Source organism: Neoarius graeffei, chromosome 5, assembly GCF_027579695.1.
Source record: "Neoarius graeffei isolate fNeoGra1 chromosome 5, fNeoGra1.pri, whole genome shotgun sequence".
NCBI lineage: Eukaryota > Metazoa > Chordata > Actinopteri > Siluriformes > Ariidae > Neoarius > Neoarius graeffei.
In genome coordinates, this window is record NC_083573.1 from 74,227,418 (window position 1) to 74,241,131 (window position 13,714).

Genomic DNA, 13,714 nt, shown 5'->3' on the forward strand with positions numbered 1-13,714 from the left:
TTTTTTGATAATGTGATAATTTGATAAGCTGAAATCTGTGACAATGTTATTTCTTGATCTTTAATTTATTCATCATCTTTGCCCTTAACATTATCAATTTGTCCACTGTGCCAGAAGACAGAAGTCAAGGTGAAACTAATCAGTTCACACATTGTTAAATAGAAGTTGTCATTGGTCAAGTTTTCCTGATGTCGCCAACATCGTTGTGACTTATTGTCACATGTTGATAATATGTGGCATGTCTGCTGTTGTCCATGTATGTACATACTGTACCAAAAACAAATTCCACTGGCCTTGGTCGTGTGGCTAATAAAAAAACAATCTAATCTAACAATCACCTCTAAATAAACATTCTCCAGAAAAGCACAATTATGTTTACATTACATACCATCATAACATTACGTTTGCATAATATCATAATTAACTGAAATAGCATCCAGACTTGTCCTCCAGGCCCTCTGTCACAGCACAGTAGATGGACATCTGTGCTCCCTGTCAGGGTTTCTTCATCAACAGGAAGGAAATGGATGAAAATACAGAACTTAGCAGAGGGTACTGAGACTTCACATGACAGCTCAGTTCCATATGGATCACTGCAGAGTGCAAGCTGTAGGAAGTCACCCCAGTACCACTGAAACAAACAATGGTGTTAGAAATGACAATATATTGATACTGTATATGTGTTAAACATACAACATGGACACAGTATTATCTACACTTGCAGTTGGTTACAGCTTAGACCATTAAAGCTTACTATCTATCTTTGTAAAATAAAAATAAAAAATTAATTTACAAGAAACTTCTAAGAACAATAACAGACAACCTATGATTAACACACAAATGATGGTGGTGATCGCATGATTAACTCAGCTACATTTTACCTTTTGTCCATTGAGCAAGTTCTCTGAAGAAAAGCACATTGGCCAGCAGAGGTGGACAGCAACAAAGTACATTTACTTGAGAACTGTACTAAAGTACACTTTTTGAGTATCTGTACTTTACTTGAGTATTATTATTTTGGAAACAAGTTTCCGTCTTGAAAGATGGAAAGACCTAAACGCCGCGGATCTCAACGCAGCGCTTCCTGAATATCAAGAGCAGTTGCCAACAGGAAGCTCTCTCAGTCGTAAGGACTGGGTGACATTGAACCGGGCAAGGAGTAAAGTGGGTAAAACGAAGAAGAACCTGGCACGTTGGGGTATTGCAACAGATGCAAGATGTCCCTGCGGCGAAGAACAGACGATGGACCACGTCTTACAGGACTGTCCACTAGGTCCTCACTGCTCTGATGTGGACCTGAGAGAAGTCACCAACACTGCCATCTCCTGGATAAAGCACTATCGTGACAAGATATGGTGATGATTTTGGAAACTTATGACTTTAACTTCACTACATTTGAAAGACAAATATCATACTTTTCACTCCACTACATTTCTATCAAGGTCCTCGTTACTCGTTACTATGAAGCAGCTTTGAAAGTGGATGTTTTTTTCTTTGCTTTTCTAAAACGTGATTGTTTTTTTCACAGGTGACACTGAGACAGCCTATCAGTAATCATTAGGGTCACATCACGTCCATAAACTGTATAAAATAAAGGTCAATGATTTCTCAACAGCATTATTTAACATGATCAGTTGATGGCAGAATGGAAGGAGGTGGTTCTTCTGGGGAATGCACACATGCACAGCCATACCTAGAACCTATGTTTCAGTTTTCTGAAAGGATTAAAAATTCATTTCGTTTTAAATGTTTGCTTTGTTTGCCGAAAACTAACCGCATCATGGCCTATAAAAACTCGCCGTCCAACCTGCAGAAGCACATTGAAGGATGTGAATGTTTTATTCCAAGAGAAAGCTTGCAATGAAGTTGTCTGTGCTTTTAGAGCTAGCGATAACGTTGCAATAGCTGTGCAGTCTGGTTAGTCAAATGACTTTCTATGGATTTGCCAGCCAAGTTGCCATAGCCTTGTCCATGACTAACATTTACACATAGCTAGTTAACTTGGACACTGTTAGTTAGCATGTAAAAATGGAGTTACGCTAACATGAATAATGTTAACTTATCTGAAGTCCTTTCAGAAATGTTTGAGCATAATCTTGCCAAATAAACAGAATGTAGAAATCTTTCTTTTCTAGTAACGTTAGCTACCCAATATGATTTAGAGTTTGAAAAGCATTTGCTAGCATGTCAGGTGGAGTTTCACTGACTAGCTAGCTTAACATTAAACCACCATGATGGCACAGCATGTATTCATTTTGTGAATTCACATTTCTGTCTTTGGTAACGGCATTAGGTTTTGTAAGTGTTGTGGCAATAATACAACAATGCACTGACAGACAATGTACTTTTAATACTTAAGTATTTTTAAAAGCAAGTACTTCAGTGCTTTAACTTAAGTAAAAATTTGACTGGACAACATTCACTTGTATCAGAGTAACATTTGACCAGTGGGATCTGTACTCTGACTTAAGTAACGAAGTTGGGTACTTCGTCCACCTCTGTTGGCCAGTTTGCTCTGTCTCTAGCTATCCAGAGAATTGTATGGTCTCTTTTCAAAAAACAGATCATCAAAATGAATCTTTCCCACACAAAAACATTCACATAATTATTGTCTCTTTAATAAGACAGTCTGACCTTGAATGAGATTTGCCAAGAAGCTTGATCTCACTGAGTTTTAATTAAAAAGAGATTACCACCAACATGTGCAATACTGGACACATTCACAGTACAATGTGGGGCGGAGCTCTGAAGAATTCCCAACAGAAGATTGATAAGCAAGAAAAGATCCAAGGGATTGATGGCTAGCTGTGTCTCAAAGCCATCCACTGTTATCCACTTGGGGTACATCATGACAGAAGAGACTTCTTTACAGAGTTACAGAGTAACTCATGTACCAAACACCTTATAGTCAAACAATTAAATGTTAAGGCAATTGGACTCAAGATAAGAACCTTATGCAATCCATCCAAGGATATTCTTCAATTCAACAGAATTTGCTACTGTTTCACAATGACCATTATGACTGAAACCAGAAGCACAGCAAAGTCTCGCCTGCTCAGAAGCAAGCAAACATAATTTCACATTGCATTAAGAGAAAAGATCAAAGTTCACATTAAAAAAAAAGCCCTGGGGGAGAAGGCCTCTTCAGGGTGGATGTTAAAATGTGGTCTTCAGTACATACAGTTCATTACTTTTAGAGATATTTGAAAATGTTGAAGTTTTTTGTCAAATTTTTCATCATAGGTCAAAGGTCGAAATTTTAAAATTCACCCCTGGAGTAGAAGCCCTCCTCATGGCGAATATGCATATGCAGTATGGGCACAGGATCACCTTTACTTTTGGAGATACATGAAAATGTCAAAGTTTTTACAGACAGACAGAAAGACAGACGTCCAAAAACGTGACCGCTATGTCTCGTAAAACTGCTATGCAGGCGAGACAATGATAGATCCAATAAGCACCTTTCACCCTTAACTAAATTTTCTGTTTATAAAATGTACTGCCCTGTTAATATTATATCTAAATTTTGTGCCCAAATCTGACCTGGAACTTTACAGCCCATTGCTGCCTTTTCAAGGCATGTTATTTGGTCGAATACAGCTGAAATGAGGATTCACTTGTGTTCCTCACAGCTTTAAATGAAATCTCTGATGACAGTTTTTCTCTAGTTATTAATTCCTTTTAAAATATGACCAGTCAGGACTTTCCTGCATTGTTGATGAGAATATCCAGTTGTTCCAGTGGCTAAGAATTCTTTGGGAAACTCATGAATGGAAAAAAGGGAAGCTAAGTTCATGTGTCAGATAATCACATTCCCATTTCTTGTGGCTCACCGAATCTCTTGCACAGCCATGTCAGCCCATCTCAGATCCCACCAGACCATCTCGAAGTTTTACCATCGAGGCGAGTTTGACTCGTGCACATGCCACCAGCAGTCCATTTCTGCATCAACAATAAGCTTGCAAGAGAAACAGTCTAGGTATCTCAAAACAAGACAAAACCTGTTAGGCAAAACAAATAAGTGTGTGCTTATTACTCCACCTGAAAACACTTGGAATTTTGAAAATCCAGTATTCTTTGACTTGTCAAAGGCCTAGCACATACTATACTAGTGCATCTCAAACAATTAAAATATCATGAAAAGTTCATTTTATTGTAATTTAGTTCAAAAAAGTAAACTTTCATATATTTTGTATTCATGACATATAACGTGAAATATCTCAAGCCTTTTTTTATGATTATGGCTTATAGCTCATGAAACTCAGAAATCCAGTATCTCAAATTATCAAGTCAAGTCAAGTTTACTGTCAAATATGCTATACATGCTCGACATACAGCACAGATGAAATTTCAGTCCTCTCTGACCCACGGTGCAAACAGGCAATGCAATAAATAAAAATAGAGTAATTGAAATAAACAATATAAACAGTATAAACACTCTAGATAAGAACTAGACATATATATATATATATATATATATATATATAAATAAAAGGGCGGCACGGTGGTGTAGTGGTTAGCGATGTCGCCTCACAGCAAGAAGGTCCCGGGTTCGAGCCCCGTGGCCGGCGAGGGCCTTTCTGTGTGGAGTTTGCATGTTCTCCCCGTGTCCGCGTGGGTTTCCTCCGGGTGCTCCGGTTTCCCCCACAGTCCAAAGACATGCAGGTTAGGTAAACTGGTGACTCTAAATTGACTGTAGGTGTGAGTGTGAATGGTTGTCTGTGTCTATGTGTCAGCCCTGTGATGACCTGGCGACTTGTCCAGGGTGTACCCCGCCTTTCGCCCGTAGTCAGCTGGGATAGGCTCCAGCTTGCCTGCGACCCTGTAGAAGGATAAAGCGGCTAGAGATAATGAGATGATATATATATATATATATATATATATATATATATATATACACGCATATACACACACACAAAATTGGAGCAAATAAACAGTCAAGGGCACTTGAGGTATAGGAGGTAAACATGAAATAAGCAGTATAAACAATAAACTAATAGCTGTTAAGGTGAGGTAGTGCGGAATAGTGCAAATGAGCGAGGTAAAAGTGAAATGTGCAGTCCCTGAGTTCGGTGTGTGAACTCCTGCTCAAACTCTGGAACGAGGAGGTCCCCGTGGTGTTGGTGTCAGTGGTTCCGGAGAAGGCGGAGCTGGGGCCGGAGGTTCAAAAGGGAACATTGGCATCACGTACCTCTCCGGTCCCCTGTGGAGACCACTTCTCCCCGACCCAACTCGCGGAGGTTGCCCAGTTGCAGACCGAGTTTTCGGACGTGTTCTCGCCCCTGCCCGGCCGCACCAACCTCATAGAGTACCACATTGAGACGCCCCCGGGGGTGGTAGTGCATAGCCGCCCTTACAGGTTACCCAAGCACAAGAAGAAAGTGGTTCAGGAAGAACTCGAGGCCATGCTCGAAATGGGCATCGTCGAGGAATCCCACAGTGATTGGAGCAGCCCGGTGGTCTTGGTACCCAAGGCCGACGGGTCGGTCCGGTTCTGTGTAGACTATAGAAAAGTCAACGCGGTGTCTAAATTCAACACGTACCCAATGCCTCGTATTGATGAGTTGCTCGATCGGCTAGGCACGGCTCGTTTTTACTCGACACTGGATTTAACAAAGGGTTATTGGCAGATCCCCTTGACTCCATTATCCCGAGAAAAAATGGCCTTTTCCACACCGTTCAGCTTACACCAATTTGTCACACTTCCTTTTGGGCTGTTTGGGGTGCCCGCTACGTTTCAGCGGCTGATGGATAGGGTCCTCCGCCCCATGCCACCTATGCGGCCGCCTACCTCAACGACATTATTATCTATAGTAATGACTGGCTGAGGCACCTCGAACATCTGAGGGCCGTCCTTAGGTCGCTGAGGCGAGCGGGTCTCACAGCCAACCCAAAGAAGTGTGCGATTGGGCAGGTGGAAGTACGGTATCTGGGCTTCCACTTGGGTAACGGGCAGGTGCATCCCCAAATTAACAAGACAGCAGCAATTGCGGCCTGCCCGAGGCCCAAGACCAAAAAGGGGGTGAGACAGTTCCTGGGGCTGGCTGGCTATTATCGTAGGTTTATACCTAATTATTCAGACGTCACCAACCCGCTGACTGATCTGACTAAAAAGGGGGCACCAGATCCGGTCCAGTGGACGGAGCAATGCCAGTGGGCTTTTTCTAAGGTAAAGGCTGCACTGTGTGGGGGGCCACTTTTACACTCCCCTGACTTTTCTCTCCCCTTTATGTTACAGACGGATGCGTCGGACAGAGGGCTGGGGGCTGTTTTGTCCCAGGAGGTGGAGGAGGAGGATCGCCCAGTACTGTATATCAGTCGCAAGCTGTCGGTGCGTGAGGGGCGCTACAGCACGATTGAGAAAGAGTGGCTGGCGATCAAGTGGTCGGTCCTCGCCCTCCGTTACTACCTGCTGGGACGCCCTTTCACCCTCTGTTCGGACCACGCGCCCCTCCAGTGGCTCCACCGCATGAAGGATGCTAACGCGCGGATCACCCGTTGGTATCTGGCACTCCAACCCTTTAACTTCAAGGTGATCCACAGGCCGGGGGCGCAGATGGTCATGGCGGACTTCCTCTCCCGTCAAGGGGGGGGGGAGTTGGCTGCAGGCCGGACGGACGCCCGGCCTGAGTCAGGAGGTGGGGGTATGTGGCAGCGGGGGCGTGGTCAAGCATCAGTCTGTGACCAGAGGGCGGAGTCAGGGAAGGTAAGTGGCAGAATCACTACACCTGATGTTAATTAATGTGTTTGTGTGTCTTCCCCAGTGACCGCGCCCTATTTAAAGAGAGAGAGCGAGAGCAGAGGGAGCTCTCTCCCCAACCAGACGACTGATGTATGTGCGTGTGTCTGAGTGTGTGAGAGAGTAAATTTAAAAGCTGAAAAGCTAAATAAAAAGAGTTTTGTGGACTCAGTTCTGGCCTGCCATCCTTCTGTGCTCCACCCACCTACGGTACACGAACTGTTACAGCGCCTTTCTAGCACCCGAGGACACCATACAAAAATGAAAGGCAAACCATAAAATACACATTAAAAAAAGAAAACAAAACATTAAAACAAGTTACAATTCAAAATTTGACAGTGCAGTGATTTAAAGTTGAAAAGCAAGTTTGGACAGGTGTGTTTTGAGTGAGGATTTGAAATGTGGAAGGGAGTTGATATTTCTAAGTTCAGGAGGTAATGAGTTCCAAAGCCAGGGAGCAGAGTGGCTGAAAGGTCTGCTCCCCATGGTGGTGAGACGGGCGGAGGGGACAGTCAAGTGGATGGAAGAAGAAGATCTGAGGGAACGATAGGGAGTGGCAACATGGAGGAGATCGGACAGATATGGGGGAGCGAGGTTGTGCATGGCCTTGAAAGTTAACAGAAGGGTTTTGAATTCAATTCGAAACTTGACTGGGAGCCAGTAGAGCTGCTGCAAGATGGGCGTGATGTGGTGGATGGAGGGGGTTCTGGTGATGATGCGGGCAGCTGAATTCTGGACCAGTTGGATCTTATGGACAGATTTGTGAGGGAGACCAGAGAGGAGGGAGTTGCAGTAATCCAGACGAGAAGTGACGAGGCTGTGGACAAGAATAGCAGTGGCATGGGGGGTAAGGGAGGGGCGGAGACGGTTGATATTGCGTAAATGAAAATATGCAGACCGGGTAATGTTATTAATGTGGGATTGGAAGGAAAGAGTGCTATCGAGTATGTGTGTGTGTGTGTGTGTGTGTGTGTGTGTGTGTGTGTGTGTGTGTGTGTGTGTTGGGGGGGAAACTGTGAGGGTGACATGTCAGATGCTGAAGGGGGAGCAGGGGGGGGTGTGAGCAGAATCTGTGGCAGGGGGCAGAGGGGGGAGGAGGGGCAGAACAGGGAGGGAGTATGTGAATATTTCCTAAGATCATTCAAAAAGGATTTACAATACAGAAATGTCCAACTTCTGAAAGGAATGATCATTTATACACTCAATATGTCATGCTCTGTCCCGGACATCCACTCCAGAGATTACGGATCTCTCATGCCAGCGCCGATCCGGATCCAGGATGGGAATTCCACCTCACCTGTATTCACCGCTGCCTATAAATACGCCGTTCTCAGACTCTAACTTCTCCAAAACGTCTCGTTTGCTACTCTAGCTGTTTCTGTGCCTTTTTGCGTCTCATGGTTTTTGCTCTAGCTGTTTTTCTGGTTTATGGTTTTTTGCACTAAGGTTTTTAGGTTTTTTCTTGTTCATGGTTTTTGCACTAGCGTTTATTCTTGTTCATGTTTTTTTTTTGCACTAGCGTTTTTTCCCTTGCCTGTCTCGTGTTTTTGTCAAGTTTTTTGTCTCTTTTTTCCCCAAACTATTTTTGCCATTTGTTTCTTGTCCTGTTTGTTTACCTTTTTGCCAGGCCCTTTTTCCCTGGATTAAATCACCTTATTTATTTGATAACTGTCTGTGTTCTGCTTTTGCATCCTATCTCACCACACCTCCACCACCCCTAACAGTACGTTCTGGGCAACATGGATCCAGCAGAACTCACCCGTCTGAGAACGGCCATCCAGCAGCAAGGGACTCTCCTCAGGACCCATCAACAAGACCTCCAGCAGATCACCCAGAACCTCACCACCCTGTCCAAATCACTCAACCTCCTCACCACACAAATGTAGCACTATCAAGCCGTGCCTACCCCTGTCCAACCGTCTCCTACTTCCAGTGGTGGTTCTAGACCAAAATTACTAGGGGGGCCGAGGTGGGGCCAGTGTTTTTTCAGGGGGCACATATAAGAACAAAACTTGGCAATATTTAAGTGCTCAAAATGTTTTGTTTAGTTTATTTAAAACCAAAACAAAATACATTGAGCATAAATACAATGAGATAAACATTCTGTCTCAATAGCCTAAACATAAAATAAATTGTGCTCAATAAATCTTATTATTGGAGCGTCGTCCAAGCACTTGCTGATATCTGGAGAAAGATGAATACAGTAAATATGAGAGTGCAACTGAGAACAACATTTATTTATCATTATTCATTTATTAATTTATTATTATATCTATTATTTTTATTTTATATTTATTAATTATTATTCAGACTTCACACTTTCAGGGTAGGCTATATGAATTGTAGGCCGACACTGCTCACACACACACACACACACACACACACACACACACACACACACACACACACATACATTTGTTCAACATCACAAACCTGATGGTGCTGTACTTGATATGCATGGTGAATCTGGTTGTCCCAATGACTCGTTGGGTTGTCCCTCATTCTGTCCCTCAATCTGATCCTGAATGTCTTCATTCTCACTCAAGATTGCCTTTCAGATGCCTCACTTTCCACCTCTCCAACCACCACCTCTGGCTCTCTCTCCACCTCTGGCTCTCTCTCCTTCTGCTCCTGATCTCTTTCATAATCTTCATCTTCCTTACTCTCTCTTTGTTCCTTTTTGCCAACAGGGGCAAAAAAGGACATAATGTCCTTCTTGCTCCTTTTCATGATGATAGCCTACAGTAGGCCTATACTAAAAAGTAAACGGAGAGGAATGTAGCCTCTACATATCACAAGGCCATTCAAGTTTTACAAGAAGGTTAAACACTGTCGGTTATTTTACCCATTTCCCAAAAATATTAAGTTAGGCTACTTATTGCTGTGCAACGCACTTTTAAGAAAGCGCAATAAAACGGATTTATTATTGTAGTGAACAACAACAGTAAAACACGGATATGTGCAAACACTGACGTTACGAAATCGAATAATTTTCCTTACCTTCGCCTCTTTGCACTAGCCTAGTCCTTGCAGGGCTGCAGCTGTTATCTCTCACATCCGAAGTTTACAATTCACGCTGCTGCTGGTCTTTCTGCTGCAGGTAACAGTGTGCATGTAGCGCTTTAAGAAGTCCGTGTAGAACACTCCGTCATGTCAGTTCTGATCTTCGAGCCAGCGCACGTCGAAATTAATAAATCTTATTATCTGTTCAGCACAGGGGCCACAACAGGGGCCAGGAGCAATTTTACAGGGGCACTGGCCCCCCCGGCCCCCGTTTAAAACCACCTATGCCTACTTCAGCTCCTGCCACTGCTTTTCTCCACGAGCCGAGACTCCCAGCGCCTCAGCCCTATGATGGAGAGCCAGGTACTTGCAGATCGTTCCTATCTCAATGCTCATTGATCATTGAGCTACAACCTCTGACCTTCCCCACAGAACGATCCCGGGTGGCATATATCATCACGCTCCTCACCGGCAAGGCCAGGGAGCGGGGGACAGTGGTCTGGGACGCCGATGCTCCCTGTTGCTCCAGTTTCAAAGATTTCTCCGAGAAGATGGAGCGAACTTTTTATTGCTCTCTGTCCAGCCGGGAGGCGGCTAGGGAACTCATGGAGCTGTGGCAGGGGTCCCAGTCTACCTTGGGCTACGCCATCGAGTTCCGGACATTGGCGTCATTGTGTGGTTGGAACGAGAGTGCCCAGGTTGACACGTTCCTGCATGGCTTGTCCGACACCACTAAGGATGAACTGGTATCGTGGGAACTGCCGTCGGACCTCTCCAGTCTCATCGATGCCCGGTTCCAGCAACGGAGGAGAGAGAAGACCTGCCCCAGCTTCACCTCCTCTCCACCTCCCTCCTCGTCCGTCGAACCCATGCAGGTAGACCGGGTACGGGTGTCAGCAGAGGAACGACAATGCCGGCAGAGCACAGGGGCCTGTTTCTACTGCGGTCAGTGAGGACACATCTGCCAAGCCTGCCTGCTAAAGGGAACGAGACCACCAGTGAATCGAGGGGCCCTGGTGGGCAATGCTCAGAACCAGCCCCCCGCTGATCGACCATTACTCCCTGTCATCGTCATCCACGACAACCAGCATCACCATCTCCAGGCCCTCGTCGACTCAGGGGCGGACAGGAACCTGATCTGTTCTGCCACCACCAAGCATCTGGAAATCCCGCTACTCGCCCTCGACATCCCTCTCACAGTCCTGACACTCAATGGCACCAGCTTGACCACCATTACCCACCTTACTGCCCCGCTCACCCTGAGAATTTCCGGCAACCACTCTGAAACCATCCAACTCCACGTCATGAACAACCCCCACGTGCCCATCATCCTAGGATTACCCTGGTTAATGCAGCACAACCCCCACCTAAACTGGGCCGATAACATCATCCTAGGCTGGAGCCATTCCTGCCTAGCTTCCTGCCTGAACTCCGCTCTGCCTCCCACCAAACCACCACAGCCTTCAGCCAGCGAGTTTCCTGACCTCTCACACGTGCCTCTGGAATATCTGGACTTAAGACTCATCTTCAGCAAGACCCAAGCAGTGTCCCTCCCTCCTCACAGACCCTATGACTGCAGAATCGACCTCCTGCCCAAAGGGTGACTCTACTCTCTCTCTCCCATCAAAAGGCAAGCTATGGAGAAGTACACCTCCAAGTCTCTGGCAGCTGGGATTATCCACCCTTCCTCCTCCCCAGCAGGGGTGGGATTCTTCTTCATGGAGAAGAAGGACAAGTCCCTCCGCCCCTGCATTGACTATCGAGGTCTCAATGCCAACACGGTCAAGAACCACTACCCACTACCGCTCATGACCACGGCCTTTGAACTACTCCAGGGAGCCAAGATATTTACCAAGTTGCACTTACGTAATGCCTACCATCTCATCAGGATCAGGGAGGGGGACGAGTGGAATATGGCCTTTAACACCACTACTGGCCACTACAAGTACCTCGTGGTCCCTTTCGGCCTGACCAATGCACCCGCAGTCTTCCAGGCACTCGTCAACAACGTCCTAAGGGACTTTCTTAACATCTTCATTTTCATGTACCTGGATGACATCCTGATCTTTTCTCGCTCCCTGGAGGAACATCGGGGCCACGTCTGGCAGGTCCTCCAGTGCCTGCTAGAAAATAAGCTGTTTGTCAAGATGGAAAAGAGCGAATTCCACCAGAGAATTCGCTCTGGGGTTCATCATCTCCCCAGATAGGATCCAGATGGACCCCCTCAAGCTTGAGGCAGTCACTGACTGGCCCACCCCATCCTCACAACGAGAGCTCCAGCGTTTCCTGGGATTGACCAATTTCTACAGGCGCTTCATCTGCAACTTCAGCATGGTGGCCGGACCTCTCATTGCCTTGACCTCAATTAAGACCTCGTTCAAGTGGGGGGAGGAAGCAGAGAAAGCCTTCTCCATGCTCAAGCACAAGTTCACCACAGCACCCATTCGCACCATACCCAATCCGACCAAACAGTTCATCATGGAGGTCGACGCTTCTGAGTCCAGGGTCAGAGCCATTCTCTCCCAGAGTGCCAGTGGTAACAAGGTCCACCCCTGCTCCTTCTTCTCTCGCCTGCTGAACGAAATTACGACATTGGTGACAGAGAGCTGTTGGCCATCAAGCTAGCCCTGGAGGAGTGGAGGCACTGGCTCAAGGGGTCAGATCTCCCCTTCCTTGTCTGGACCAACCACAAAAACCTAGAATACCTCAAGTCCACCAAACGCCTTAACTCACGACAAGCCTGATGGCCTCTCTTCTTCTCCCGGTTCCGATTCATGCTCTCCTACCGCCCAGGCTCCAAGAACGGCAAACCCGATGCCCTGTCCAGGATATTCTCTGCCTGCTAGGAGGAGTCTAGTATGCCTGAAACCATCCTCTCTCCACACTGTCTGGTGGGGGCCGCCCTACTTGAGGTAGAGACATTGGTGCAGAAGGCCCTGAAGCAGGACCCCGGAGAAGGTAATTCAAGCAACATACCACCTAACCATCTGTTTGTTCCCTGTTCTGTGCGAACCCAGGTGCTGCAGTGGGGTCATGGCTCCAAGCTGGCTTGTCACCCAGGAGCTGCTTGAACCCTGGCACTCATCCAACAGCACTTCTGGTGGCCATCCATCAAGGAAGACATCCAGGAGTTTGTGGCAGCCTGTGACACATATGCCCAGAACAAGACAGCCAATCGACCCCTGCCGGCCTGCTAAGACCCCTCCCGATTCCTCATCAACCCTGGTCTCACATCACCCTGGACTTCGTCACAGGACTCCCCAACTCAGGTGGCAACATATGCATCCTCACAGTTATTGACTGTTTCTCCAAGACAGTCCATTTCATCCCTCTGCCAAAGCTTCCCACAGCTAAAGAAACTGCCAAATTACTCATTTTTCACATTTTCCGCCTACACGGATTCTCCACTGATATCGTCTCCGACTGGGGTCCTCAGTTCACTGCGCAGTTCTGGAGGGCCTTCTGAAAACTCATTGGGGCCTTCTGTAGTCTCTCCTCAGGGTTCCATCCTCAAACCAACAGCCAGGCGGAACGGGCGACTCAAGATTTGGAGGTGGCACTCAGGTGCATGGCGTCCAGGGATGCTGGTTCTTGGAGTAAATTTTTACCTTGGGTCGAGTATGCTCACAACACTCTCCCTTCATCTGCCACAGGTCTCTTGCCCTTCCAGTGCTCCCTAGGTTACCAACCACCACTCTTCCCCAACGAAGAGGAGGAGGTCGCCGTACCCTCAGCCCAGATCTTCATACGCCACTGCAGGAGGACATAGGCATTGGCCCAGAGAAGACTCATGCACTCCGCCCTAGCATCCAAGAGGCAGGCCGACAAACGCCACTCTAAGGCACCCACCTACCAGGTGGGGCAGCGAGTCATGCTCTCCACGCGCCATCTGCCACTCAGAACCGTCTCCCGCAAGCTGGCCCCCAGATACCTAGGACCCTTCCTCATCAGCAAGGTAATCAATCTATGTTC

At 46.5% G+C, this 13,714-nt stretch overlaps 1 protein-coding gene across 1 annotated transcript; it reads right to left on the reverse strand.

The window, feature by feature from the left end:
- Positions 1-420: 420 nt before the first annotated feature.
- si:dkey-23o4.6 (retinol dehydrogenase 13) lies at positions 421-13,386 on the reverse strand. Its single transcript, XM_060920845.1, is given in 9 exon segments — positions 421-631; positions 875-917; positions 2,500-2,585; positions 2,696-2,854; positions 3,707-3,739; positions 3,741-3,888; positions 3,891-3,958; positions 12,198-12,313; positions 13,351-13,386. Coding segments are annotated over 9 exon segments (900 nt in total).
- Positions 13,387-13,714: the final 328 nt, after the last annotated feature.